The following is a 27744-nucleotide window of genomic DNA, read 5'->3' as shown; positions in this document are numbered from 1 at the left end:
GAAAAGGGAAGTAGCGAGGAAGATTCTCAGTTGAAAGCCCGCAAATGGCATTAATAAGGCACAAAGCAGTTAGTACAACCAGACTTCTGAGCAAGAGGAGAAAAACAAGGCTGAAGAGGCAGGCAAACTAAGACCATTCACAGAAGAGGGGTATGTTAGGCATCAAATCGCCAGAACAAGCATAAATTAAAATAAATTGGTTAGCAAACTAGGAAGCAGGCAGGAAACCTAGGAAGTAGACCAGCTGAGGATAACTGAGCCGGGAAACAGGAAGAATAACAGGAGCAAGACTGAAAGACGGAGGAATGTATGCAAAAAATAAGAGGGAGAACAGGAAAAACAGCCAATTGGGATAGGATTAGGATTTTGAAAAGCCAGGACATTCAGTAGCAGAAAGAGGAACCAATCAAGGAGGAGAAGAAACAAGATTTAAACAATAGCAGTAATCTGAGCCCAGGAAAAGGAATAAGTTGCACGAAAAACAGGATCATCTCAACGCCAAAAGTAGAGAAGCAGGCATGAGGACCAGGAATCAGACAAGAGCTAAGAAACGGGGAAGATAATCATAAAGTAGCAAATAAATTAAGATCTGGATTAAAAAGAAAGCCAACAGAGGGTCTAGTCTGAGAACAGCCAGGAGAAGCAGGAATCAGTCGAAAGACAGTCTTTAAGGAACATGTCAAAAGAACTATGTAGACATTGAAAAAGAACGGCTTAGAACAGGTATGAGGCTGAATCCTGCGGCTGCTTTGTGCGCGATTCTCCCAACACCCGACGTCTGGCTCTGGGTTAGCACTTTGAAGTGATTTCAAAGGTGTGGGTTTATTTAAGAACAAAGGTTTCATGGTGTGAAATGATCCCTCCTCAGCTGGCTTTCACTCTCCACAATTTTTCATTCTCCATCGCACACACTTCAAGGAGTGTCCCCTCATGACCTCTCCCGTCAGATAGCTATAATGCATTTCTTTTCTTCTCTCTTCCTGGTTCTCCTTTCCTTTTTAATACAGACATCTTTCTTTTTCTTGCAATCCTGTGTTGTCTTACGCTTTCCTCTCCCCGTCACACACACCTTCCTTCTCAGACTATCATTTCCCCTCACATATTAGGCTTTTAAGATACAGACTTTTAAGTCACAAAGTGAAAACAAGCATTGGCAATGACATTAGATCTGGCTTTAAAGGAATGTTTATAGTAATATGAAACATTACAAGTAAATAGCATGGGAACATGTTTTGAATTGGTTTGGAAGCAAAGAACTATAGACTAATATTGGTGTAAGTTAAAAGGTCAGGTGAGAGTTACACAGTCGAGCCAGATCTAAAAGTTCATGTAGGTTAATGACTGCCCTCATCCCATCTGTGCTCCTGCCAGAGAAAATCAATATACATTATCTAGTTATCTAAGTCACCTTAGGAGTATTGCAATGTCATGTGTGTGCCACTGAAAGTTGAAACTTAGGCAGCTTGATAAATAAACAAAATGATATGATCACAGCTGCGGGGAGGGCAAGCACTTATTTGTGGAAGCACACAACTTCTCCCCAATCAAAACATGTACTCCTGGCTCCCCACATGTGGGTGGAGCAAAAGCCCCTCTCTCGTGATTCCCTTATATTTGTCTGGTGACAGCTGCGCTGTGAAGCCAGACCATAACCAGCAATCACAGTCTTGAGGACACTAAGGCTGAGGCCAGAAGAGGTGCGGGGAGGAGATTTGAGGAAAGGGGCAACAGCACCCTTTCCCCCAGCTTCTATGCCTGTCGTATAATGCAGGCAGATGACATGCACCAGAACCTGGCACACAATGTGAAGTGCTCCACTACAGAATGTGCTGCCTGGACTGCGATGTAAGTGCACACCGCCAACGGGCACCAGACGTACCCTCAGAGTGTAGCACTCATCTGTGTTACCATCACACAACTTCAGAAATGGCTTTCTGCCACCTCATCTTTAGAGGTGACAAACTCAGTCAATGTTTAGCTACCTTGGCTGGGTATGTAAAACCAATGTATTTAAATACAGGTGCAAAACAGCAGATCTCAACTCTTTGGGCGCAAATATGCCATTTGAATAATTTAGTGCCAACTTGTTTGTCCTCTACATTGAAGTCCCCTTCCTTTTCCACCCACATCTACATCTCTCTCAACCCTGCCTTCCTCTCCCATCACACGAGACACAAAAATCTAAAAGCCTTCTTTGTCTCTCATGTGCTCTTCTCAGTTTATCTCAATTTAACGGGGTCACCATTTAGGGATAGGAGGGAGATGCTACCTCTGGCATGCCTTTTGGGACCCATGCACTGCTTTTACTGGTCCAGGAGTCATGGATACAGAAACAGGCAGAGACAGTAAAAGGCTCTTAGGCCTGAATTTAAGAAAAGTAGTGCCACTTTTCTACCACCCCGTACTGCCCCCCCTACCGCCAGCATGTGTGCGCCGTATTTAATATACACCACATCATGGTGCAGGGTTGGGGCAATAGCGTCAACATTTTTGAAGCTATTGATGTACTATGCAGGATTAGCACCAACATTTTGGTGCTAATCCTGCAGAGTACATAGGGGCCCATTAAAATCAATGGTATACCCCCTTTTAACGCCTGCTCTGTGCAGGCGTTAAAAATAGCCAATAAAAATGGCGCAGTGGAATCACTTAGATTCCACTGCACCATGTTTGTGGTCCCTCTAACGGTGGAACGTCCCACTTGCATATATTATGCTTGGCGCAGGCATAATGTGGCGCAAGGAGTTACAAAGTGGTGCAATGCATGCATTGAGCCACGTTGTAAATATGGTATGGCAAATTTGGCCATTTTGGGCCACATTAGCATCATAAACAATTATGCTAATGCGGCCCAAGGAGGCACTAGGCCCTCTTAAATCTGGGCATAAGTGCCATGTTTACTTTCTGTAGATTTTAATTATTTCCATTATCCTAGCCTATAAGCAGCAAATAGAAAGTAGATGAGGACTGGACCCGTACGTGAAGTTATCAGGTATCAAATTCATGCAACATCACACCTGCATCCACTACCATTTTGCAGAATAAATATTTGTACTCAATTTCTCATTTTTCACCACACAGACGTTTACACCCACTTTTTGAAAGTTCTAATCCAGAGCCAGGCCTACTGAGTTCTGAGAACCGAACTAAGACGAAAGTCGCAAAATACACCTTCAGCAAGGACCCAATATGCAAATGCTAAATGCACCTCGAAGCAAAAACCCTGCATACGGAGCTGGCACCATAGCCCATCAGTAGAGCTAAGGGTTTCCTCATAAAAGACACAGAACAAAAACGGTGACACCGACTATAGAAAGAAGCCTGCAGCACACAGAGAGAAGGTACGCCGCCCGCTTGCACCAATGTATTATCCCACCGTGGACACCATTATAAGTGGGAGGTGCAGAGTTAGTCCATGCTGTGATTGGTCCATGCACACACCTGCAGCCGGGCCTTCTGGGGCGTGGCCAGATCCATTTACCGGGGAAGATTCCGGAGCAGGAGCTCGGTGGGCAAGAAGTGTTGCCAGCAGCTGAAATCGAGAGAGAGTAAAGGGGAAGGGGAAAATGGAAAGAAAATGAACAAACTAAAAACAAAAAATGAAAAGGTCAATAGGTGTCATAGTTTTAGCCAAAGGAGCGGCGCAACTTAATGGGTCTGACATAACGGGGTGGAGGAGGGTGCTGGAAGAGGGTAAAGAGGGATGTATGGGAGCAGGCGGAGACTGTACCGAATGTGACTGTGAAGGGACAACACTAAAGGTTTTGAGCCGATCTTCCTCCTTTATTAACATATTCAAAGGAAACTAGCAGTAGGCTTTCTTCTGACTTGCCGCCAGAAACTATACATGCTCACCATCAAATACATTTCTATTACGTTTTGTATGATGGCACGCATATTCTATCTATCGCATATTCTATCTATCTATCTACTATCCAGTTCTATATCTATCTATCTATCTATCTATCTATCTATCTATCTATCTATCTATCTATCTATCTAGTTATCTGCCTGGATTTCAGGATACACCAGCATGTTTAATTCAAAGAAACAAGGGAGTATACCACCCCCTTTTTTGTCTGAGTATATCTTGGGCTACATGTCATAAAACTTGTATGAGTGCCACCATCACTTGTTCACTTGTAAGGATATCTATTGATAGCAATATATATCAATGGTAGAGCACTATTTTATTATTCCAAGTGTACAGAGTTTGTTTGTTTCTACTTACTCAAGACCAATCATTGGATGTGCAAGGTTAATAACCTTGCATACAATTTAACTTTGTTTACTAAATAGGAATGCATTTAATTATGTCCATTTCTTTGAACAATTAGCATATGGACACCTCCAACTAGCCTAGAAATTGTAGCTACTTCAAGTACTGACCTCACTCCTACAGAAAACAGTTGCCCAGCTCCTTGATGGTCCCATTTGTGGGAAGCAATTTATCAAAATATTTACATCTTGGCAATAATATTCTGACTGCAGTCGAAGCTATAGTGGCAATCAAACACACATAGCTCCTCATTTAGAAAGCATTAGGCACCTAGTTGAACTCAGCTGTGGAAACTGCAAATTTCAAATAAACTTCACATCTTGAGTCTCAGAATCAAATTCACAGATGCACATTCCATTCATGAATATGATGGTCACATTTCATCATGCAGGAATTGTGGAAACTCTGCATGTGTAAACTACCTGTCAGTGCACAACAAACCTACGTCTCCTGTAAAGTTACTTCAGTAGTTCTGAGATTTTTTTTAACTCACACAAAGTGAGAGATTTTCTCCAAAGATATGAAGTGTGCCATGAATGCATATTTCTAACTTTCTAAGCCCTGGTTCTGTGCGGTGGGTCCACAGTTGTTAAGACTAATGTGAAAATCTCTTCAGAAACCTTCGGGTATGATAGCACGGGATGGCATAAATATAGTATTTTCTAAGGGGGAGATTAAATGCTGAATGAACTATCTTGAACATAACTAGGTGGTGGGTCTGTGGCAAAAAACCTAAAGGAAGATGTTTCTTGCATTGCTCAGAAGGATCATTCCAGCAAATTGATGGACAGAATTTCAAACCGCCTCGAGTCTAAACACAGAGACAGTCCTGCCTTGAATGGAGAAGTGAGTATTTTGACAGAGAGGATGCAGAATCAGAATATCAGAATACCAGAGCAACTGTGGCTACCTGAGGGCACTTGAGGGACAAGGGTCAGGAGGAGCAGGATATACCAGGGAATCGGGGGTCAGGAGGAGAAAGACACAACATAAGGGCACATTAGAGACAGTAGTATCAAGGCACGAGAGGGCACACACACTGCATCAGCACATGGGATACAGGAAAAAAGAGGCTAGACCACGTCACAAGGGCAATTAGAGGTTCCAAAATGGGACAGGAGGAGAGAGAAAGGCAACACTGGGACATAAAATACTGAAAGGTTTACATCAGGTCACATGATCGGAGATATATTGCATCAGTGTACAGCACGAGGCGGTCAAGGCTATAAAAGAAGTAACATATCACATGCAAGGAAGATGTTTAAATAATATGGTTGAACGAAGGAATGGAGATGGTTGAAGAAGTTCTGGACTACTTCTGGTAACAATCAAATACAAATGCAGCACACACATTTATTTACATGTAGGTCCATACACATTAACAGACACCCACAGAGCGCTTCTCATGAGCTTCATTACCAGTCAAACCATCTGTCAACTTCTGTCCACGACAGGGAGGTCAATGTGGGGAACCACTGTAAGAGCTGATTATGTTTGCCGGTGGAGCGTCTGTGTAATTGTCGGTTGGAGGTTTATAGCACTACACATGTTCCAGTGGGAATGTGATGGGTATTTCATGCAGAGGTAGTGTAAGTGTATATATATATATATATATGTTAAGATCTGTATGGATGATTTGTTTGTTGAGATATTTTGAGGAATGCTTGTGAATCAGATGGTGAGCATACAGCCTGCACTGTAAATCTGTACATCAGAATAGACTTATGGTGTCGGTATGAAATCAATTTGTTGCACCTTCACAAAGATAATTAGGATATATAAATATAGAGTAATCCTTAATTTAAGGGTAGAAAATGTTTGAAAATAAAAACCTCTAGAATAGAGAACATCTTCATTAGGAAGTCTAAAGAACATTTAAGGTAGCATGTAAGAAACAGAGGCATTGATATGTGTGTACAGTAATTTTACTATTCTGTTTAGGAGTAAAGAAATATTTAATTAGAAGGGTGAAAGTTTAATTTATGTGTGTAAGGAGCAGACTTCCACTTTATGTAACATGGACAAGGTGTACAAAAAACCTTTATTAACTATTTTTTCGAGTTGAGGAAATGTTAAATTATCATACTTGAAAAGCAGTAGAAAGTAATTAGATGAAACAAGCTTTAATTAGCATGCCTAATTAGTATTTGCAAAAGTAAATAAACATTTATTACTGTATGTGTCAAGTAAGAAAGATTTAGTTAGTAGAGATGCCTGGTTGCCAGAAATATAAGAATTTTAACTACTTGGTACATGTATTAAAGGATTCATTGTTTTCGAGGCTGTGCATTTGGTGGCTTGCAAGATCCACCTTCCAGCATGTTTGAAAATAGGCCTGTTCCACATCTGCCTTTGTCACCAGCGGGTAGCAAGTATGGTTTTTGTCCCAAGTACAGAAAATAATGCTAAGCAGGAGCTGCAACAAGGGACTTTCTAAATGTGTGTACATATTTAAGTATTTCAAGGCTTTTGTATAGACTGGTTCTTATGCAAGTTAAGCGACAGGACACTTTTCAGAAATCAAACTCAAGATAGACATGACTTTTCAGCAAACCATTACATAGAAAAAAGTAAACTAAAGTTCTGTTTACACTTCTAAAAAACTCTCAAGTAGGGTAAAGGAAAACCAGAGAAAAAAGTAAGAACATCCAAAAGCATTGTAGATGTTCTAATTTAGAAAACACTGACGTTGATTTGCTAACAATTGAAAAAAGAGGATGATGCGTGTAAATATTTAGCAGTGAAGATAATTGCTGAAAAAGGAATGTTTTTTAGCTTTTTTGCTGAATTGAAGGAGGTTCTCTAGTTGCTTCAGATCAAGTGGTAAAAAGGTCAACAATGAAAGAGAAGCTTCAGTGAAGGATTGATAGGTGGCAATGTGGGAAATGAATATAGCCTTAGAACCCGCCGTAGCGGGCTCTACTGGCTATTAAAGGCCCGCTCCCCGCATTTGGCTCGGGCATTTAACAAGGGAGAGGGACTTTAATAGCCGGTAGAGCCCGCTACGGCGGGTTCTAAGGCTATTAGTACATTCTGCCACTCAGGACAGAATGTTCTATTAAAAAAAAAAAATGTTCATGGAGCCGAGGGGATTAAAATCCCCTCGGGCTCCGTGAGGCTTTGTTCACAGCTGTTGCTGTGAACAAAGCGAACATTGGAATGTTGGCGCTGCGGGCTTTTACCGGCCTGTAAAAGCCCGCAGCACTCCATTGTTTTCAATGGAGCTACCAACATTCCAATGTTCTAATCTTGATTAGAGCCAAAGTTCTCTTTTGCTCCTGAGAACCTCTGTGAAGCCAGACCTATCAACCCGGGGCATGAAGGGTGATGAATCTGAGTGATTATAACATTAAGCAGTCAAATTTTTACTTGACTCTCACCTTTAGTGGTGAGCTGTGTAGGGCTTTAACAGGGGTAATTAGTTCAACTTTCTTGGAGCCACAAATAGGACATAGATCTGGAAGTTGAATATGAGGCCAGAAAAAGCTTGGATAAACTAGTCAATAAGATGTTGCTATAATCAGTTTGAGATATTACGATTGCTTAGCGTGATGAATGGAAGTTATTCAAGATGCAACAGTTGTTTGAACTGATAAACGAAATACAGTTTTAAATTGGGGTTTAGGTCTTCTGAAGGAGAGTAGAGATTGTCCAGGCTGGGCACATAAAAAATAAAATTAATTTAACTAAACAACTTCTAATCTTTAGGTTGCCATAGTAAACAATTTAAAGGACAATGTTGCATACTTTACATTGATCTTTAACTGTAATAACAGTGTGAATTATTGGTTAGTATTGTGAAATTCAATGTGGTTTAACACTGAACATATGATTACTGTTTTATGTTATTTCTGACCTAGGCATACTTGTCACTTGGAGACATGTTATAAGCACTTGCCTGACCTACTAACATCAGATTAATGTTTCAGGTTTGACAACATTTATTGTTGATATTTTGTACTTACTCTTATAAGTTTGATCGTCTCTACTTTTATATTATAGTTAAATATTGTTTGAACTGCGCTTGTTATTGCTTATCATCTGTCGACCTCCCGTGGCTTTATTGTTTTGTGGCTGCAGCTGAAGAGTTTAGTTTGCTTCTGAATGGCTACTGAGCAAATTACTTCTGGAAGGACCTTGACTGCATGGTTGGTCAATGAATACATTACTTTAGTGTATTTCGATGATTCATTTCCTTTGTGTTCATTTGTTTATTCTAGTTTCTGTAGTATTTTATACTAACAATCATGACATCAAGACCAGCCCACATCATGTATACTAAAAACTTGTACTCGGGTGTTATCATTTATAGAAAGGTGTGTGATCTAAGCAGCACTAGATGTCCTCCAATGACTATTTTGAGTGGCATCATAACACGGAAGAGCCATCACCAATTCCAGGTGTGTGTTCTAGTGTCCCCAGATGTGTCCAACTTGCAGCTTTTGTTATCTTATGATGAGTGTCTTTGAACCTGTGATGTGTAAATGTGAAGAAAGTGTTGAATTTACACTGATGAATCTTGCACTATTAGTTAACTCCTAAAGGGCGCTTTAAAATACTGATTGCATTTTTTTATTCCACTGTCTGAAACCCAATTGATTAGATGCGTTCTTATCTTAATAAAGATATAGCCAAGAAGCTACTTTCAAGTCTGTTTTAATATTTCTACCACTTACGTTACCATCAAATCACGGTTCTTACCTTGAAAGTGGCCATTTGGTGAATGATGTCACAATAGATATAAAAACCCCATCGATCATCATCAACCAGATGAGCATTCTAAAATGCCTATTGTTACAGGATACAGAACGGGGCAGTAACAAGCATATGTTTTCTATACACTGGATGGCCTCTTCAAGTTAGATTTACTTTTCTTGTCTAGTACTGAATTTCTTATGCTTCCTAACTGTGCTTCTCACAGTGTAATGTTTAGTCCTATCTTCAGTGCTTACTAGAGATGGGTGTAACTCGCTTCATTTCATTGTAGCGTATACATGCAGAATTACCTGAGAATTCTGTAAGATTACGCAGAATTACTTGAGAAGAATAATTCTGCATTTAGTGCTAGTTCTTAAAGCAAAAATTGCTCCAAATGATGAAAAGATGCATTTTGGGCTAATAAATAACACCAATTGCAGCAGAACATGATTAGTAAGTGACCACTCACTACATGTGCTCTTGAGATAGCATTTTTACCCAACTTACTTCTGACATTTAGGGCTATTTTCGTATTGCAAAAATGCAACCCTGCATCCAAAATGGATATGGGGATGCATTTTCATGCTAAGAAATGCAGCGGAACAGGAGGAGGGTTTAGCGAGTGCAAACAGCTGCTCGCACTGAGCAGCTGTTTGCACTCGCTAAATCTGCTCTCACTGTAGGATTTTTTCCCCAAATTAGCAGGAGTAATTGAGTAATTATTGGTAATTCCATGGCAAAGATTGATGCGGAATTACTGAAATTACTCCGATTTCTCCAGCGTAACTGAAATTCTGTATAGGCCTAGTACTTACAATGGGTCTTTTCTCAATTATGAAATTGAGTATTTCAGTAACTAGTCTTCTGCTTGTATTTCACAGGAGGTGTTTTTTGAATAATTACCAATTCTCTTGCAACCTTGGATTGATACCACATCTTGCATGAAGTCTGGAGTTTAACAAGAATGCACTTATATATAATTTAGCTCTGGTGGCTCAGTAGACTAATGCATTCACTGCAATGGTTTTCGTTTGATTTCACTGTCACAGGTTTGAACTCCTATGAGTCCACTCAGCCTTTTACCCTTCTGAAGTTGATAAATGAGCAATAAATATCTGCAATTTATGGCCTTGATACCCTTCAGGGTCATTGCATGTTTTATAAGTATATGTTGTGTACCTTTCTGTTGTGATGAAATTAACGTAAGCTATGCATTGGGACCATCCACAGGATGTCTCCTCCATATCTTGAACCTTTGTTAACCCTCCTTCCCTGCCTTGCCCTCCCTTCCTTCTTCTATAATCTAGCGCTCCTTGGAAAATCTCACAGCATTCAAGGATTATTGTTATTTTTTCATTTATAGGTTCTATGAAACTTCCTTGCAGCTGTTCTTCTATTTCCCTTGCACCATTTTTTCATTTTTAATAACATTTTATGTCACCGTAAAAGCCAATGCTTATTAAAACCAAAGACTGAATACCATCAGCAAAACCATGAGCTAGGCATTAAACTGGTTCTCCATTATCCTAAATGCACTGAATGCTTCTTCTTGTTTTCATGACACAGTTAAAACAAAGAACACTCATCTCCCCTAAGTCTATAATGAATATGACTTATTTTTTCTCTCATAACTATTTTGGTAATTGGTGCTTGATGATTTTTATGATATATCAATAATAAAGAGGGGCATTTCTTACAACCCTAGCAACCGCGTTCGTCCTTCCATCCTTTAAGTGAACATTCGCTTCACTGTACTAATTAATACATTTAGTACTGTGGCTCCCACTCATGTTACTCTGTCTACTCCACCGGTTCTTCTAGGTATTTTTGTACCCCATCAAATCTCTTGGCAGGTCGCCTTTGGGTTGGTCTTGCTGCTAGAATGTTTTCCCCAGACATTGCGCTAAACGACAATGTAAAGAGAACAAAAAGTTCAGTAGGAACTGTTGTATGAAAAGTAAAAAAGGAAGATGGCTACGAAGTAGACTAAAGAAGAAATTGGACAAATAGGAAAAGAAAATGGTCTTGGAATGGGGACAAGTGCTCTAGAAAATAGAGTGAAAATAGCGCACTATATTGATGCAGCGCCAACAAGACAAGCTACACAACTGAACTGAAATATCAAGATGTGTGTAGGTCATGGCGGCCAAAGTCTAAGACTACTAACCAAATGGTTAAATGTTTTCACTGAAAATAATGGGAAATCATTTGTGATGCTGTTGATGCTAAAAAGCATAGAGAGTGAGGAAATAAAAATGTAAACTTCTAGTAAAAATCAGGTCTGGAGAAGGTGACCGCAATTAGTCTGCTCTCTGTACGAAAATGGATGAAATTATTTAGCAGAAGGTTGCATTTTACATTATAATGTGTAGATGCCCTGTGATGTTAGTTATTGAAAGGATTTCAACATAAATGCAGTCTTTTGCATAGTAATAATGTGCAAAAAAAGAAAATTTAAGCAACAATAATAAAAATTTGGGGGTAAAAAGCATAGAAACAGCTTCAGTAATTATACAAATAACATAGTTCTCTTAGGAATTCTGTTCAGCCTACCGAGCTGTCTTATGATAGGGCGGAACCCAGGCAAACCCATGGAAAAAACTGTATGTGGCATCAGGTGGAAGCAAAAATAGTCATGTGTTGTAATGCAAAATATTAGACTAACATCAAGAGACTCAGGAAAGGAGTGTGGAAAGGTCATAGGCAGAGATGTAAAAAACTGCAGAGCTGGAGAACATTACCTTTCAAGAAAAGCGGCAATAACATGCAGAGGAAAAAAATGTAGGAAATATCCCAGTAACAAACACAATGTGTGGACAGTAGCACAGAGAAAACCCTAATTACTGAATATACATGTGCTAAAACACCCGGCCCAACAACCTTCATCTAGAGACAATCCATCCATGCAGAAAACAAGCCAGAAACAATCCAAACTAACAGGCATCAATCTAGATCTAAACCCATTTTGTAGGCGGTAACCCAGAGGTAAACACCGTGCAGTGGTTCCCAACCTGTTGTCCCGGGACCCCTGGGGGTCCGTGAAGCCTCCTCCGGGGGTCCATGACTGCTTAGAAAATTAAATAATATTAACATATTAGGTTCCCCAGCTTTCAGTAATGACTCAGTGGAGGTCCCCGGATTACAATAATGATTCTGTGGGGTCCCCGGATTCCAGTAATGATAAAGTGGGGGGTCCACAGAGGTAAAAAGGTTGGGAACCAGTGCTGTAGACAATAACTCAAAGACAATATAAACTTTTAAGTGTTAATGTAGAATCAAGACATAATTGAAGACACTGCTCACAGAGAAACCTTTACTGAAAATATTATTGTTAACCAAGAGTCACAGCCTTCCCATAAACCATACCCCAAATAGAGATGCATTTTCTCATCTACAGTAACCCTCAGAAATCTGTATCTTGGACACTTTAACCAGTAAGAAATCCAACTAGTGGACCAAAACCTAGAGGCAACTCCTACTTAAAGGCAACTACCCAAAGACAATCCCAACATGTTGATAAAAAACAGACACAATATAATCCAGTGAGGAACACAACTTTAGAACTCCTTGCCCATGGAATGTGGTCTCTTTTCATAGTAATAGTAACAACAGCTGAGTAGAAATTATCTAAAAACAACACCTCCTTGAAAACATGAACTCACTGCAAAATCAAGCATGCAGTTATTAGCGCAGATACAAAGCCAGCCTGGAAACATTAAAATAGTGATACCCCAAACATGAAGACAATAACCCAAGAGAGAATGCCATTTTGTAAAAGTAACTCGGGCACAACCTTGTTTGAAACCCATTATCTCCTGGTCCTTTTTTCCTTGTCCAAGAACTTACACATATGATGTGAGTGCTCACCCAAAGACCCCCTATGGCTGGGAAGAAGACTTTTCCCCATATTTGTACCTTGTGGATAAGCCCTTCTTCCCTTTTTGGTTCTTGGGCTTTGCCATCTTCACCCTATCCTAGAAGCATGTCCTGGATGGTTAAAAGCAGGAATACTGCAGGTCGCACACAAACACGGCGCACACCCCAGGACTTTAAACAAGGGCCATTTTTTGGTCTGGCTGACAAAGGCTTTAACAGGTAGATACAATGGGGATTAATTCTGCTTGGCTAATTAATGACTGTAATTCAGAACTTGCTGAAGAGCATTTAGGTACCATAGGAATTCAGTGTGGGGGGTTCCGGTTCACCTAATTGATACTATTTTTGTGCCAATGCAGCACAAACACAAAAGAAAAATACATGAAAAAGATCACACGTAAACATATTCAGTAGAATCAATAATGCACTTGCTAGAAACCGACGTGCACTGCTTGTTAATGTATTTGGTGACATTAATGTGGAATCATGAGGACAAATGATTCACTATTGATCAGTGGAGAAGAACGTGCTGTGGGGTCACAAAGAGAAGGTGGAATGGCTAAAGAGAAAGGGCAAGAGGAACGGGGGAAGGCGAAGAAAGAAAGGAAAGCGAGAGAAAGAAAGAGTAAGAGGGAGCAAAGAGAGAGTTAAAGGAATAAGGAAAGAGATTAAGAGACAAATGGAATTACAGGCGGCTAGTGAAGGAAAATGGAAGGGAGCGGGGAACAGAGAAAGGAAATGACAAAGGGCAGTGAATGGTGACAAGTACAGCTAATATTACATTTAAGAGACTCTCATCAGAAGAAGAGTCACCCAAGCCCTCGTAAGCAGCAAGCTGGACTACGGCAATGCCCTCTACGCAGGAACCACGGCCAAACTCCGAAAGAGGCTGCAACGCATCCAGAACGCCTCCGCACGACTCATCCTGGACATCCCCCGCCACTGCCACATCACAGGCCATCTGAGAGATCTGCACTGGCTCCAAGTCAACAAGAGAATCACCTTTAAACTCCTCACCCACGCTCACAAAGCACTGCACAACAACAGACCAGAATAGCTCAACAGACGACTCTCCTTCTACACCCCAACCCGGCATCTTCGCTCCGCCGACCTCGCAACAGTCCCACGCGTCTGCAGAACTACAACCGGTGATAGATCGTTCTCGCACCTTGCCGCCAAAACGTGGAACACTCTTCCCACTCACCTGTGCCAGACCAAAGACCTCCTTACCTTCAGGAAATGTCTCAAGACCTGACTGTTCGAGCAATAGCAGCACTTCCCCTCCTCTCCTCCCCTCAGCGCCTTGAGACCCTGGTGAGTAGTGCACTTTACAAATCCCCTGATTGATTGATTGATTGATCCATGGCTGGCCATTCAGAAACCACGTATCACCATACTTTGTCAAAGAAGGTGTGAATGGGATGGGCGGGAGAGAACGAGAAAAATGGAACAAAAGATAGGTTGGAAAAAGAGAAAAAACTGAGAAGGAGGGGAGGATGGGAGAGGTGGTGACAAACTGAGGAACCAAGTAGAGGGGAGATGTAACGAGGGAGGGAAGTATGGAGGTGTAAGGATGAAGTGAGAGTGTGGAAAGAGGAAGGAAAACAACAGGAGGGAAACAGAAAAAAAGGATTAACTACGAACAGAAAGATGAGGGGGAAAAATTCAGAAGACAGAAGACGAGATACTACGAGGTTTCGTGTAAGTTTAGAGAAAAGCAGAAAGAACAAAGGGAGAAAGGGCAATTTAAAATGTTAATGGGAGGACACTTAGGGCTTATTGAGAGAGTAATCACACAGTGACTTTTGCCACTGTTTCTGTACCTGCTGGAAGCTGGTGTATTGATGTGTACCTAACACCACGCACTGCTCAAACCCACTCTAGACTTGATCATTTCTGTTCCACTTTCTGTTGCAGTAACAATTATTGCTCTTATTTTTATTTGGCAGGTACACACACAGGTACATTGCCCGCTGCATGCTCGGCAGAGCTAAAGAGGGCCTCGTAAAGTTTTAATCACCTCGCTTGTGGCATCATAGATGTTGCATTGTCTTCCCTGGGCACCTTTACATTTGATTGTTCATCGTACTGAAGCCTCACGGTCCTCAGCTGCGAAGCACGTGGCGTTGCTTAGTAACGAGAGGCTGTCAAGGTGAGCTTGAACGCATTCAATCAGGACATCCCGGGTACTCAGCATCACATCAGATAACATTCCTCATTCAGATCACTTTTTGGATCCCGCTTAATTTATTTTGTGAAAATTAGATTCAAACAGAAAGTTCTCCCAAAGTATAGGGGCAAAGTTCAGAGAAACAACATTCTATGGTTGTGAACCAGTCCACACCAGGATGGGGGGGGGCTGGCTACAGGTGCATCATGTTTTAGCTGAGCTCCCACAAAACTCTGACTGCAGCTGTCAACAAATACAGGTGGGCTAAAAACTCCACTCACTGGGGATTGCCAATGACTGTGAAACACAAGCATTAGATAAAGATCTTAATCTGTACCCCAGGGTGGATATACAATAATTAAATAAGTATTATCTTGTTATCACTTAAAGCCTAAGCGTGAAGAAAGAAAGGATATGAACAAAAATTCCACCCAATAACTTAATTTCTTTGATCTCTAGCGAGACATGATTCTTGCACAGAGGAGAAGAGCTCTAGAGACGGTAGTCAGGAACAGAGCCTGGTACCGTTAGAAAGTATGACCTATTGGGGGAAATAATGTTCTGTCTGATGAAGTTATTTCTCCAGTAGGTTTTGGGATGTTTCAAATATAATAGTGAACTTGCATGAATCGGATTATACAGGGAGTTTTTCAATCAGTCTTCTGCTCACACTTTCACTCAGTTACTTGTTTTTTCCGTCCTTCTTTCAGTGACCAGTGTGTGTGCATGCCGTTGTTCAGTTTCACGATCGTGCGGTCTGTGTATTAGCAAGTGTGAGCTGTGTGTGAATAAACATGAACGAATCTTGTATGATTTGTGTTACCTACAGATGACCTGACGAGTGTGTGTGTGTGTGTGTGCATGTGTGTAATTTGCATGAATGTGCTTGTATACCCAATGTTTAGATGTTGCAAGAAAACAACTGGAGAAGAAAAAGACCCCTCTCCACACAGCTCCCACATCTTAGTGTGTGGAAGACAGGAAACCAAACATAAAAATATACTGACCTGATTGTATGAACTCAACACAACCAAAGGTAAGACACAACCACTCGAAGAGAGGACGGATGCATCAACATGCAAACCCCGGTTTGGCATTATCAGAACATGATCAGATACATGACTATGGACAGAAGCTGAGTGTACATGCACATGGAACGCTAGAGTGAGGGGGAGACAGAAGGAGATGTGTGTGGGCCAGTAACTAATTGAATACACATAGATACACAAGGACAGACAGGTGGACAAAGATGGAGCGATAGAGGGAGAGGGCCACCCTACAGAACACTCACAGGCAGACAGACAGACACAGAGACCGGGAAGGGACACGCTGAGAGGGCTGGACAAAAAGGCAAACGGACACTAATCTAAAGGGAGGTGGGCATGGGAGAAAAAGAGGACTGGGTAAATATTAGAAAGATCTGTACCTAAAATCAATGATAGGGACGACATGTGGACAGACGGATAAGTATCAACTTTCATAAAACAGCAGGGAGGTGACCGGAAGCGGGGTGCAACGACTTCTCTTCAGAGGACACAGCGGGCTCCCACACACACACCTGGCTACCACCTGCACCCTACTCGTGCAAGCCGGGCCTGGAGGGGCCAGGGACTGGACTAGTAAACGGGAGAGTGTTACAGCTTTCACATTGGCTGATAAGCCTCATGGCATCTAGTTCCTAAGGAAGGGTCTTGCCATGGGTCTACTCTACTGAAGAACGCCGTCATTGTATACCTTGACCCCTTCTGCACCAGCATGGATGGCATTGGCACTGCTGCCACCACTCTGCCCGCTGCCAGAGCTCCGGGCGCTTCCTGTGCTGCCAATGCTGCTGCGGTCCCCACCTGCCACGGAAGCAAGAAGGAAGCATTGGTTAGGCTCTACTGAGCAAGACGTCCTCGCCAATTACCATTATTTCATGCTATTAACCATGAGCCCTGTGCCCAAGAGTAAGAGGCTTGTGCCAGCCCTGAGACCCGTAGCCCGCGGTATTGCGCCGATTAAAAAATTGTCTTGGAAGCAGATCTCACATTCATGTCAGCAAGAGTCTTGATGGTGTCTACCTAGAAGCAAAAAAAAATAATCGAGCAAAAAGATAACATTGACCCTCCATCCATCCCCACGCTGCAGCAAAAACAAAATTTAAGTTATTCAGAGGGGACCGAGTTTCAGTTTGGGATAATGTAAACATATAACAGTTAGTACAACAGCCATGTATGTTCTACCCTTGATGATGAATGTACATGCTGGACAGCATCCTTACTAGTGTCTATGCGGGTCTAGATTTCACTGGAAGCTAAATACTGTGCTGGTGACTCAGGTCAGTAAAACACACCATAAAGGAGGTCGTCTGTAGGAGCCTAACCCCCCCCCCCCCCCCCCCGAAAACACTGCTAAATAATAACCTGTAAGTGGACACGCTCCTGTATCAGAAAGTGGCCTAAAAACACTTTGATGGACCCTAGACTATTCCATCCTACAATTTGAATTAGATACATTGTTTCTATTCCAGGCCTCCATGTGCTAGACCATTCATTCAACCATGGCATCCCAAGAGGAAGGTTCCCACATGATAATTTAAGTGACCTCTTAATGTCTCGGAACCTCATAAGCTACATTAAGAAATAAATTCCTTGAGGCACATCTAAAGAAACTGAATCACACCTAGGCTTTTCTGGCTGAACGTTCTACTAAGTCAATGAACTGACCTCTAGAACCAAAAAGCCCATGTCCTCCCCCTCAACTATGACATGTATAGGAACCTGAGGCCTACCCATCCCAAACTGTGGAATAAAATATCACTTTTCACTGCAAGCCCGCATCTTACAATGTGAACTAAATCACCCCCATACACTACAGACCTCAATATACACCATTAAAAAATCCTTGTCAAGCACACTGAATTCAGGGGCCGATTTATATGCTGGCAGAAAAGGTATTCCATCATGAAAGAGAACCATTTGTGCCAAAACGTAATGGTCCGCCCGCCCAATTTAAATGCAGGTGGAGTTTCGGTGTAAAGATAGCAGAGACTACTTCGTCTCCACCGCGATTACACCCCTTCTGACAGCCTAACAGAGTAAAGGCTTTCAGAGCTCTACCTTTAATTCCACCCACCTAATCTAGATGGGCGGACATACAAGTCAGTTCCAACTGGCCATCATCGCCAGGAAAACCCTGGTGGTAAGGGGGGATAAACCCTGGAGCTAACTCCGTGGCGAGGGCATTTTTTCTTTATTTTCAAAAAGGAAATGACCTTTTGAGGCTTTGCTTTTGAAATAAAAAAAAAAATAACATTGCCTTACAGCTCCATCAAACAAGTTACAACACATTGGCAGGAACCACCTTGAAGCCTGTTCCCGTCAGTGCTTGAAATGGCCGCTGGGTTGATGGACATTTCAAAATGTGGTCATCAGGACTGACACCAGGGAGATAGAGTGCTTAACTCCATCACTGGCGGAGGAAATCCATTTAACTACAGTAGCTGGTTCAGCATACAAGCAATTGCTTTGAAGAAGAATATCAGGTTAGTTTGATAGGATTTACCCTCTTCCAAATGCTGTCAAGTAACTTAGCAGCTATGAAGTTGGTCTGACTGGAAAGACATTTCCCAGGTCTCTTTGTTGACATATTTTAAACATTGATCCAACATCTGCCTTGCCAGGGGAGTGGAGGGATCAACTTGACAAGACACCAGATGGTCTTGTCTATCAAAATGGGCACATTCCTCTCTCTTTTCCAAAGTTTGCCTCTTGTGCCAGAGACATTGCTTTTACGAAGCCCATACAGACTGTACAACTTTACCTGGGACTGCAGAGCAATACTTCACAAAAGGCAGTGTTCATACATGAGATGATGAAGTTTTCTTGGAATATGACCAGTCCCCTGCTCACACCCACTTCATTGTTATTCACTACAGCTTGCAGCCACAACATTTAGAAAGATTCACATTTTATGCCAGGCTGTTCAATTTATTTTGCTTCATTCAAATATTTTTAATGAGTACAGTAATTTTGCAGCATGATCCGAAATTAATATTGTCTAACAAAAGAAGCCTGCTGCATCGTAAAGCACAGTCAATCCATGGCCTGCAGGAAACCACAGAGGTGGAACTAAGTGCAGACACAGGCTTATTTAAATGTCAGCGGAGGATTATTGGTTTCTATGTAGTACAGCCCAATGAATAAAAAAAAAAAAATTATATATATATATATATATATATATATATATATATATATATATATATTACCTAGTAGCGGTCGGTAATAGACAGTTATAGTGAAGACCTAGTTTCTAAGTTTCTATAGAAAAAGCATTTTTTTAATTGCCTATATCTTTGTCGCCGGTTGGCTCTTGGGACAGAAAGCGCCCTTTTTGTAATTTGGTGTAAGTCCGTTCAGTAGTTTTTGATATATTAAAGAAAATTCTAATTTGTATATATAGGGACGCAAAGGCTCCATGAACCCTCCTGACCTTGTGCTGAGATCTGATTGGCTGCTAATACTTCAACAAGGAAGTGTTGGCAGCCAACTTGCGATTCGGCATCAGCTGAGTCTCAGAGAACAAGATAACAAAACAGCAAAAAGGGCCACGGTAGGGGCACCCTGACCCCTTAGCTCTGATGCTGTTGTCCCTAGGGACCCCCCCCACAACCCACAAAAAATACTTAAAAAAAAAAATGTTACTGAGAATTTGTGACTGGGTTGCAAATCTGTGGTAAAAAGAAACAAAAACAAGCAAGGTCTCTCACGCTTGTTTTAAGAATCCCCTGGTGGGCCAGGTCCTGGGGGCATGTTAAAAATAAAGGAAGGGACGCACAGGCCCCCCCCTCCATGTTAAAAATAAAGGAGGGGGCATATGGGGACCCTCCTCCAAGTTAAAAATAAAGGAGGGGGCGCATGAGGCCCCCCTTCCTGCACTTATTTATGCCCTAGACACCACCCCCCCTCCCCCGGGCTTCATTTATATAGAATGCAGGGGGGCCGCACGGCCCCCCGCAGCCCCAGGTACTGCCACCTCATGGGGCTCAAGAAATAATGAATGCGGGGGAGCTGTATGGCTCCCCTACGCCCTGTGGACTGCCACCTCCCCAGAGCTAAAGAATTAATTCATGGGGGGGAGACCACACAGCCCTCCTCCCAGCCCCAGCGACAACCACCTCCACGGGGCTGAATTTAAAGAATGAAGGAGGTCCGTTGCTGACCCCCAGCCAATGGCAGCCACTAAAAATGTCAAGGGGGTTTGAGGGGTCGACGGGGACGGGGGAAACAAATAATTAAAAAATATATTTTCCCACCGCTGCCTCCTGCCGCCCTCACACCTCTGCCCTTCTGGTGTCCCAGCATTCACTGGGACAGCAGCACAGGCTCACCAGCAATCATGGCACTGCTCTCATACTATACCTAGCATGAAAGCAGCATCAGGATTGGTCGAAGTGGCTCGGTCTACCGCGCAGACAGTGCACGGGGTCTGTGCAGTTTCTCCAGCCGGACTGTGCAGCACAGCCAGGTTGGAGAAACCTAAGTGCACATGTGTGTTTGGCCAGCCTAAGACGGCCGGCCAAATACACATGCACACTTAGTGCACTCCACTCCTCCTCCCCACCTCCCATGGCCCTGCCCTGGCCCTCCCTTCACATGCTGGCTGAGCCAGCAGCAGGTAAATAAAACACAAATTAAATATTTTATTTTTCTACTGCTGACCCTTAGCCAGTGAGGTGATGCTCCTCCGCCATTGCATAGGAGCCGCCCCTGCCCCCAGATCCAGGGACCACCACCTCCCCTGGGAAAATACAATGATGGAGGGGGGCCATGCAGCCCCCATCGTGGAGCCATAGATGGCACCGGGGACCAGTACCCCCTAGGGCCAGCTTCTGCTATGTCCTGGGGTGACCACCTCCGGGACATAGCTCTTTGTTCTGACTTGGCGGGACCTTTGACAGCTCCCGCCAAGTTAGAGCAAACAATCAGTAAGCTCCGTGTCTGCAAAAGCAATGTGGCCTCCCGCAGGAGGTGGGGAACCGAATGAGACCTCAGGGGCCTTCATGCCCCCCCTGCAGTCCCACTGAACACTGGGTGCCCTGTGGGCCACCCAGGACAGATGGCTGGGGCCTAGGAGATGGGGTCCCCAGGGCCGAGATCAGCCGGGGGAGGGGCGACAAGCCCCCCCTTCCAAAAGAAAAAAAATCTTAAGACTGGGCCCCGGTGGATGGGGTCCCCGGTGCTGAAATAGGCCAGGGGATGGGGGCTGCATGGCCTCCCTCCACAAAAATATTGCAAAATGTAGTAGGCCGGGCCATGAGGGATGGGGTTCCCAGGGCCGAAATCGACCAGGGTAGGGAGGCCGCACAGCCCCCCTCCTCCATTTATTGAAGTCCAGGCCTCAGGGTATGGGCTCCCCAGCGCCAATATCAGCCCAGGGAGGGGGGCGTGCAAACTCCGTTACCCAAACTGCATTTTATCCAACAAGGCAGCACTTACTAACAAACCAGTAGAAAGTGCTTCAGTTGGGTAGACATTTTGTGCAAACTGTGGACTCGAGTTGGATAAAGGAGCAGATGAGCTTCCGTTCTGGCATGATGCTCATGTCACAGATAATAAATCCCAGCAGGAAGGACTTATAAATATAAACTTTGCAGGTGCCCTAGTTGAAGCTCCCCTTCTGGAATGGACAAATGAATCTTACTCCTTGGCTTTGTGAAGGCAAAGCATGTGTGTTTACTCCCCGACTCTATGTTGAAAAATGATCTGAAATCCTTTGTGGAGGTGAATGCATCTTTCATCTATTGGAGCACAATCAGACACTCTTACACCCACTCTCACACCCACATAGACCTTCTCACACCCATCTCACACCCAGACAGACACTCTCACAACCACTCTCACACCCAGAGACACCCTCTCACACCCAGAAAGACAGGCTCTGTGGCTAGCTCTCACGGCACATGGCCAAAGGACATGTGCAGCATTGGGATGGTTGGTTAGGGGGGCTAGCCGCAGTGACTTGCCACAGGCCAGGCCCTGTGGCCAACCCCTGCTGCACACTGCCTTTGGATGTACATGGCATGGGGTTGAGTGGTTATAGGGGGTTGGCCGCAGTCCCTAAGGCCAACCATTCCTGTACAAGGACGAAGGCCATTTGCGGCCGTGGATGTATTATCATATAGTAATGAAAATTACTTTACGTTAAAAATACAATAGAAATTCGCTGGAAAAAAAACAAGGTTTCAGGGACGTCATAGTTAGGAAATATAAGAACCTTGGAAATTCACTTAAAAAACAAATGGTACAGGGACGCTATAGTTAGGTTTTGAATTTACTCGCACAAAAACATAGAAATACAGCAGTTATAGTTAGAGTTCTTTCAAGTAACTGTAACTTGCGGCCTAAGGTACTATAAATCGTGCCCTCGCCATGCACTGCTAATTACCCCAGCTATTACAGCACTCATGACAACTTCTATAATGTTTAAAAAATATAAATTAAACACTGGAAGTTACCTTAGGGCCAAATTCAACAAAAACGTGGAGGGTGGGCCCCTCTTCCACGAGCCTTATGAGGCCCCAGGGACCCCATCCCCTGGGGTGGCCCCCCTCCCTAAGCCTTCTCTGGCCTCGGGCATCCCATCCCCTGGGACTGTCTTTTTTTTTTTTTAAGTGGAAGGGGGGTCCACAGCCCAGTTGCCGAGCCTATTGTGGCCCCCCGGAACCCTATCCCCCAGTGCCTCCATGAACTGCAGATGGGAGCACCGGTGTTCACTTCGGACACCCACCATAAACCACACTGCGGGCCGAGGGAGGAGCCCTAGGGTCCCTGTGGCCCCAGCCAGCATTTTCCATGGTGTGGGAGTTAGCATTGCTCCCCCACAGGGGAGCAGTCAATTGTTTATGTTCCCTCCGGGCGGGACCAATATGTAGTCTGTTTCCCTGCCTGCAACAGTGCGGAAATCGAAACAAAACACAAGTTTGCTTTCAGCCACTGGAAGCATTTCTTAAATATCCTGCAGGCTGGGAGCACATTTAGATATTTGCTCATGTTTGGAAGGCTCTTTAAAAATGCTCTTGCCAGACGGGAGCATACTACTGTTTCCAGAGTGGTTTGGGGCTCCCTGAGACATAGTCACTGAGCTGGCACTGGGGTATGGGTCCACAGGGCCTTTAACGGCTAATAGAGGGGGCCGCACCACCCTTCTCCCTTTTAATTAAAGTGACGGCCTCAGGGATAGGGTCCCCAAGGCCTTTTTTTAAGGCTCACTGAGGGGGGCTGTGCAGTCCCCTCCCCTTTTTAAAACATTTTGGCCCTGGGGATGGGGTCTCCTGGGCCTAAATAGACTCCAAGAGGGGGCTGTGTGCCCCCTCCTTTTTCTTATGTCAGCCCCAGCGGATGGGGAGCCACGCACCTCCTTCCCCCAAAAAATAACCTACATTTTCTCCCCGGGGCCCTGGCCCACCCAAGGGGGGATTTAAAAAGAAGTGCCGGAGGTCACACTTTTAAAATGTTATTTTTCTTTGAATCCTCTGTAAATTTGTGGCAAAATGTTTACATTTGTGGCAAAATGTTTTTTATTAAAAAAAACTATTTTCTCCAGGTAGCAGGCTTAGGGGTCAGGGTATCCCTATCTTTTTGTGTTTTTTTTTTTTAGGACTCAGGAGTGAGTTCTGAGTCCGAAGATGACTGCCACCACTTCCTAGTTGACGTGGTGTCAGCAAATCAGAACTCAGTTTGAGGTCTGTCGGATCCATGGAGGCTCTGCGTTCATAGATAAACTATTTTGTAAGCATTATTTGCTCAAGAACTACTTACCGATTTACATCAAATCAAAAAAAGCACTGTTTCTAGTCCAAGATCTAGCTTTCTGCCAAACTTGGTGTAAATCTGTTCATTGGTTTGTGCTGTAGCTGTGCCCTCCAGAAATCACTCCCGGTTTTCTCAGCCCCGCTTCACGGATCACCCCAAAACTTTACATGTGAAAACTAGTCAAAAAGTAGCACGTTTTTGTACAGTTTCATGGATATTTATTAAACAGCGTCAAAGTTATGAGCAACACAAAAAACTGGCATTTCCTATGGAAACATGATCCTAACTGCCACTGTGTGTATGTATGTATATATATATATAAATATATATAGATAGATAGATAGATAGATAGATAGATAGATAGATAGATAGATAGATAGATAGATAGATAGATAGATAGAATATAGTCACTGAAAAAAACAAAGGTTTATAGTTATACATTATAGTTAGGAAACAGAATAAAAAAAAAACATAGAAATTACCTGAAAAATCTAAAGTTTACAGGGATGTTATTGTTAGGAAATAGAATACAAATCCCATAGACACTCATTTAAAAAGGTTACAGAGATGTTAGAAGTTCTCAATTTACTAGCACAAAACCATAGAAATTCAGGAGTTATTTCAAGTAACTATATCTGGCGCCATAAGGTAACAATAACTCGTTCACCCACCATGTACAGTTTTTTCTTCAATAATCTGACTGCTGATGCTTCACTTAAATTTTTAATGCCGTTATAGAAGTTGTAATGAGTGCTGTATTATCTGGGGTAATTAGGAGTATATGGTGAGGTCATGAGTTATAGTTACCTTAGGGCAGAAGTTATAGTTACTAAAAATTTCTCTAACTATGTGAGTCTAACTATAACTTCCCTGTAACCTTCGTTTTTTAATGTGAATCTCTTTGTTGAAATTTTTTTTTATTTCCTAACTAAACCATCCATGTAACCTTTGTTTTTTTCAGTGAATTTCTATGTTTTTTTTAAACATAAAGTAATTTTAATTCCTATACGGTAATCCAACCATTGCCGTGCATGGCCTTTGGCCATGGGTGGTAGGGGTTGGTTGTAGGGTCTGGCCTGCAGCCGGGCCTTGTGGCCAATCCTCTATAACTACCCGACCCTGCGCCACACAAGGTCTTTGGCCGTGCGTGGCAGAGGTTGGCTTCAGGGTATAGCCTGTGTCCAAGCCTTGCAGCCAACCCCCTATAACCACTTAATCCTGCACCATGCACCTGGGGTTGGGTAGGGCCTGCCCTGCAGCCATGCCCTGCAGCCAGGCCCGGCAACCAACCCTGTAAAACCACCCAACCCAGCAAGTGACAAGAAAGAACCCACTCGTCACAGTCGCTACATGAGATACTGCATTCAGAAAAAGCAAGGATGCAAACAACTCCATCAAGGTTTACAGACAACTTTTCAAGGCCGAAATAGACAGCAAAAAATACCTGCTTTGTCTTCACCAATGCAAGAAATTAGGATGATTATTACTTTACAGAGGTGGCGCTTCAACTTGAGCACCTGCTTTGTTTATATCTGTAAGTGCTTCCCAGTGAGGTTTCATTTCTGTGACTTAAACATTGTGCCAGAAGGAATCCTGCCATGCGTATTTATCCAAGAAGAGCTGCCATTTTGTGCAAAATGTCTACCCAACTGGAATGCTTTATACTGGCTAATTAGTAAGTGTTACCTCTTTGGGTAAATGTATATTGCATCCTCTACACTAGAGCTGCATAAAGGACATTGAGGAAATGTCTTCAGTGACCATTTGTCTGTAATTTTGCCAATGTGAACGTTTCTTGAGGGTCTTCATCAGATAACTTTACAAGGTAGAACTGCAGAGAAAACACAGTTGAATGATTTGTACCTTATATAGGGAAGTGCTTATGGGACCGCGGGGGGAGGCTCAAGGCCCCGCAGGCCCAGCCGTCCCCCGTCTCCTGCGGGTCCTGGCAGGCATTGCTCCCGCAGACAGGGAGCTGCTTTAAACAGCAGCTCCCTTCTTGTGGGAGCAATGTTTTCATCTCTTTCTCTGCTTGCATGACAGCAGGCAGAGAAAGAGATGTTTGACCGCTTCCGCTTGCTGAAAGCGGAGCTATGTTTGCTTTTGTTTGGCGGGAGCTGTCTGGTGTCCCCACATATTCTTTTTCAATTTTAGCCCCGGAGAGGTGGTGGTCCTCGGGGCTACCATAAGCCCCAGGAGCAAGGTCCATGTGTCTCCCTCCTTTTTACCCCCAATGCACCTGGGACCTGGCCCAGCCAGGAGCAAACTAAAGGAAAACTGGAGGAGACCGCGTTTTTAGTTTTAAGTCTCGGAAAAATCCGCGGATACATCCGTGGACTTTTCTGAGATTATTCTTTTAAAAAATGCCTTTTAGCCCTTGCGGGGTTTCTGGGGGGACCTGTGCACAAAGGCTATGGGCTCAGGGTGTCCCGACCCTGGCTCCTTTTCTTTTTTATTATCTTTATTGTGGGACTCTGCTGAAGCTTAGTCCCAAAATGGCTGCCAATACTTCCTTGTTGAAATGTTGGCAGCCCATCAGATATTAGCACAGGGACAGATGGATACGCGGATCCACCGCATCCCTAGATATCTATATATTTTTAAATTCTAATATCCCGGAAACGACTGAATGGATTTACACCAAACCACAAAAAGCACGCTTTCTGTACCAAAAGCTAGCTTTCTGCCAAAGTTGGTGTTGTACCTCCAGCGGTTTGGGCTGTAGTTTCGTTCAAAATCCCTATGGGAAAATGCATGGGGAAAACAAGTTTTTCTCGGCCCTCGCTTGATGGATCACCCTGAAACTTTAATCACAGCACCTGAATCGACTGAAGTATATGCTTTGACAATTTCATGAAGATTCATCAAGCAGTGACAAAGTTATAGGCAAAACAAAAAATGGTCTTCCGATGGAAACTAGGTCCTAACTATAACTACCTACTGTAGGACATATATATATATATCTGTACTTGTGCACTACTCATTTCATAGCTGATAAAAGTGTCAAATACCAATAGTGCAATACTAAAGTGATGACCTGTCACACACCAAAGCAGTAATGCCTATTTATTCATTAACAGTCTGAGATTACATCTCTGAATAGCTAAGTGACATTATTTGCAGAATCCATAAACCATTCACAATTGTAGAAGGTGTTTTCCTGATCATAAGAGACATCATCTGGAGTAGTTTTCATTTTAATATCAATATTGGATAACAACTCTAATACCTAAAGAAATATCACTTGCAGCACCAATTAACTCATAACTAGTGTAACGTGAAGTACCACATATTATAAGAGGCATTATTCACAAGGCCTGTCCATCAATAGCCACCTCTTCTATCATAAGGCATCCTTCGCCATGCTTATTCATTTATATTCAGAAGAAGATGCTAGATGTATGCCTTGACGCATCAGTGCATACATTACTTCAAGCACAAGTAAACCCTCACTTGTGGACACCGCAATATCCGTCAGTTAAGAAGTACATCAGATGACAGCTCACATAAGTACAGCAGACAACTGAAGTAAACTTTCAGACTGATCAGCACCATGGTTGTTGACCCTGTGGGTAGGATCAGATTAGTCAGCCTGCTCTGCCATTACAAGGCATCCCTAGTCCTCAGCTGTACCTGCCAGAGGCTTCCGCAGCACCCAGATCTCTTCGGCAGGGGCTATGGTTGTAGCAGATCCCGGCGATGAGGACAGGTGGGAAGGGCTTGAGTCTGATCCTCTGGAACCTGCAGCAACAAGAAGGAGAGGCCAGCTCAGGACAGGGTTATTTTGCAGCACTTTGTGAGTGGAAAAGTGAATAAATACATGATGAATGTGCTCAATATTACATGGGGTGTGAGTGGTGAACAAGGATTGGATGTGTCAATTTCAGACTGCCAACCAAGTATTTTTTCCATGCAAACACAGCTCC

At 43.1% G+C, this 27744-nt stretch overlaps 1 protein-coding gene across 2 annotated transcripts in view; it reads right to left on the bottom strand.

Annotated features, from left to right (window-relative positions):
• The window catches only part of CASKIN1 (CASK interacting protein 1), a 579616-nt gene that overhangs the window by 71154 nt on the left and 480718 nt on the right, over positions 1-27744 (bottom strand). Inside the window, exons 11-13 of one of the 2 annotated variants that reach the window (XM_069209731.1) lie at positions 27452-27559; positions 16758-16867; positions 3442-3532 (exon numbers count right to left, since the gene is read on the bottom strand). In XM_069209731.1, the coding sequence (XP_069065832.1) occupies positions 3442-3532; positions 16758-16867; positions 27452-27559 (309 nt within the window). The remainder of the gene's footprint in view (positions 1-3441; positions 3533-16757; positions 16868-27451; positions 27560-27744) is intronic. The other variant, XM_069209732.1, reaches the window with a different exon arrangement.

This window comes from Pleurodeles waltl, chromosome 10, assembly GCF_031143425.1.
Source record: "Pleurodeles waltl isolate 20211129_DDA chromosome 10, aPleWal1.hap1.20221129, whole genome shotgun sequence".
Lineage (NCBI taxonomy): Eukaryota > Metazoa > Chordata > Amphibia > Caudata > Salamandridae > Pleurodeles > Pleurodeles waltl.
The sequence above is the reverse complement of the archived record's forward strand: the minus strand, read 5'-3'. Positions and strand labels throughout refer to the sequence as shown.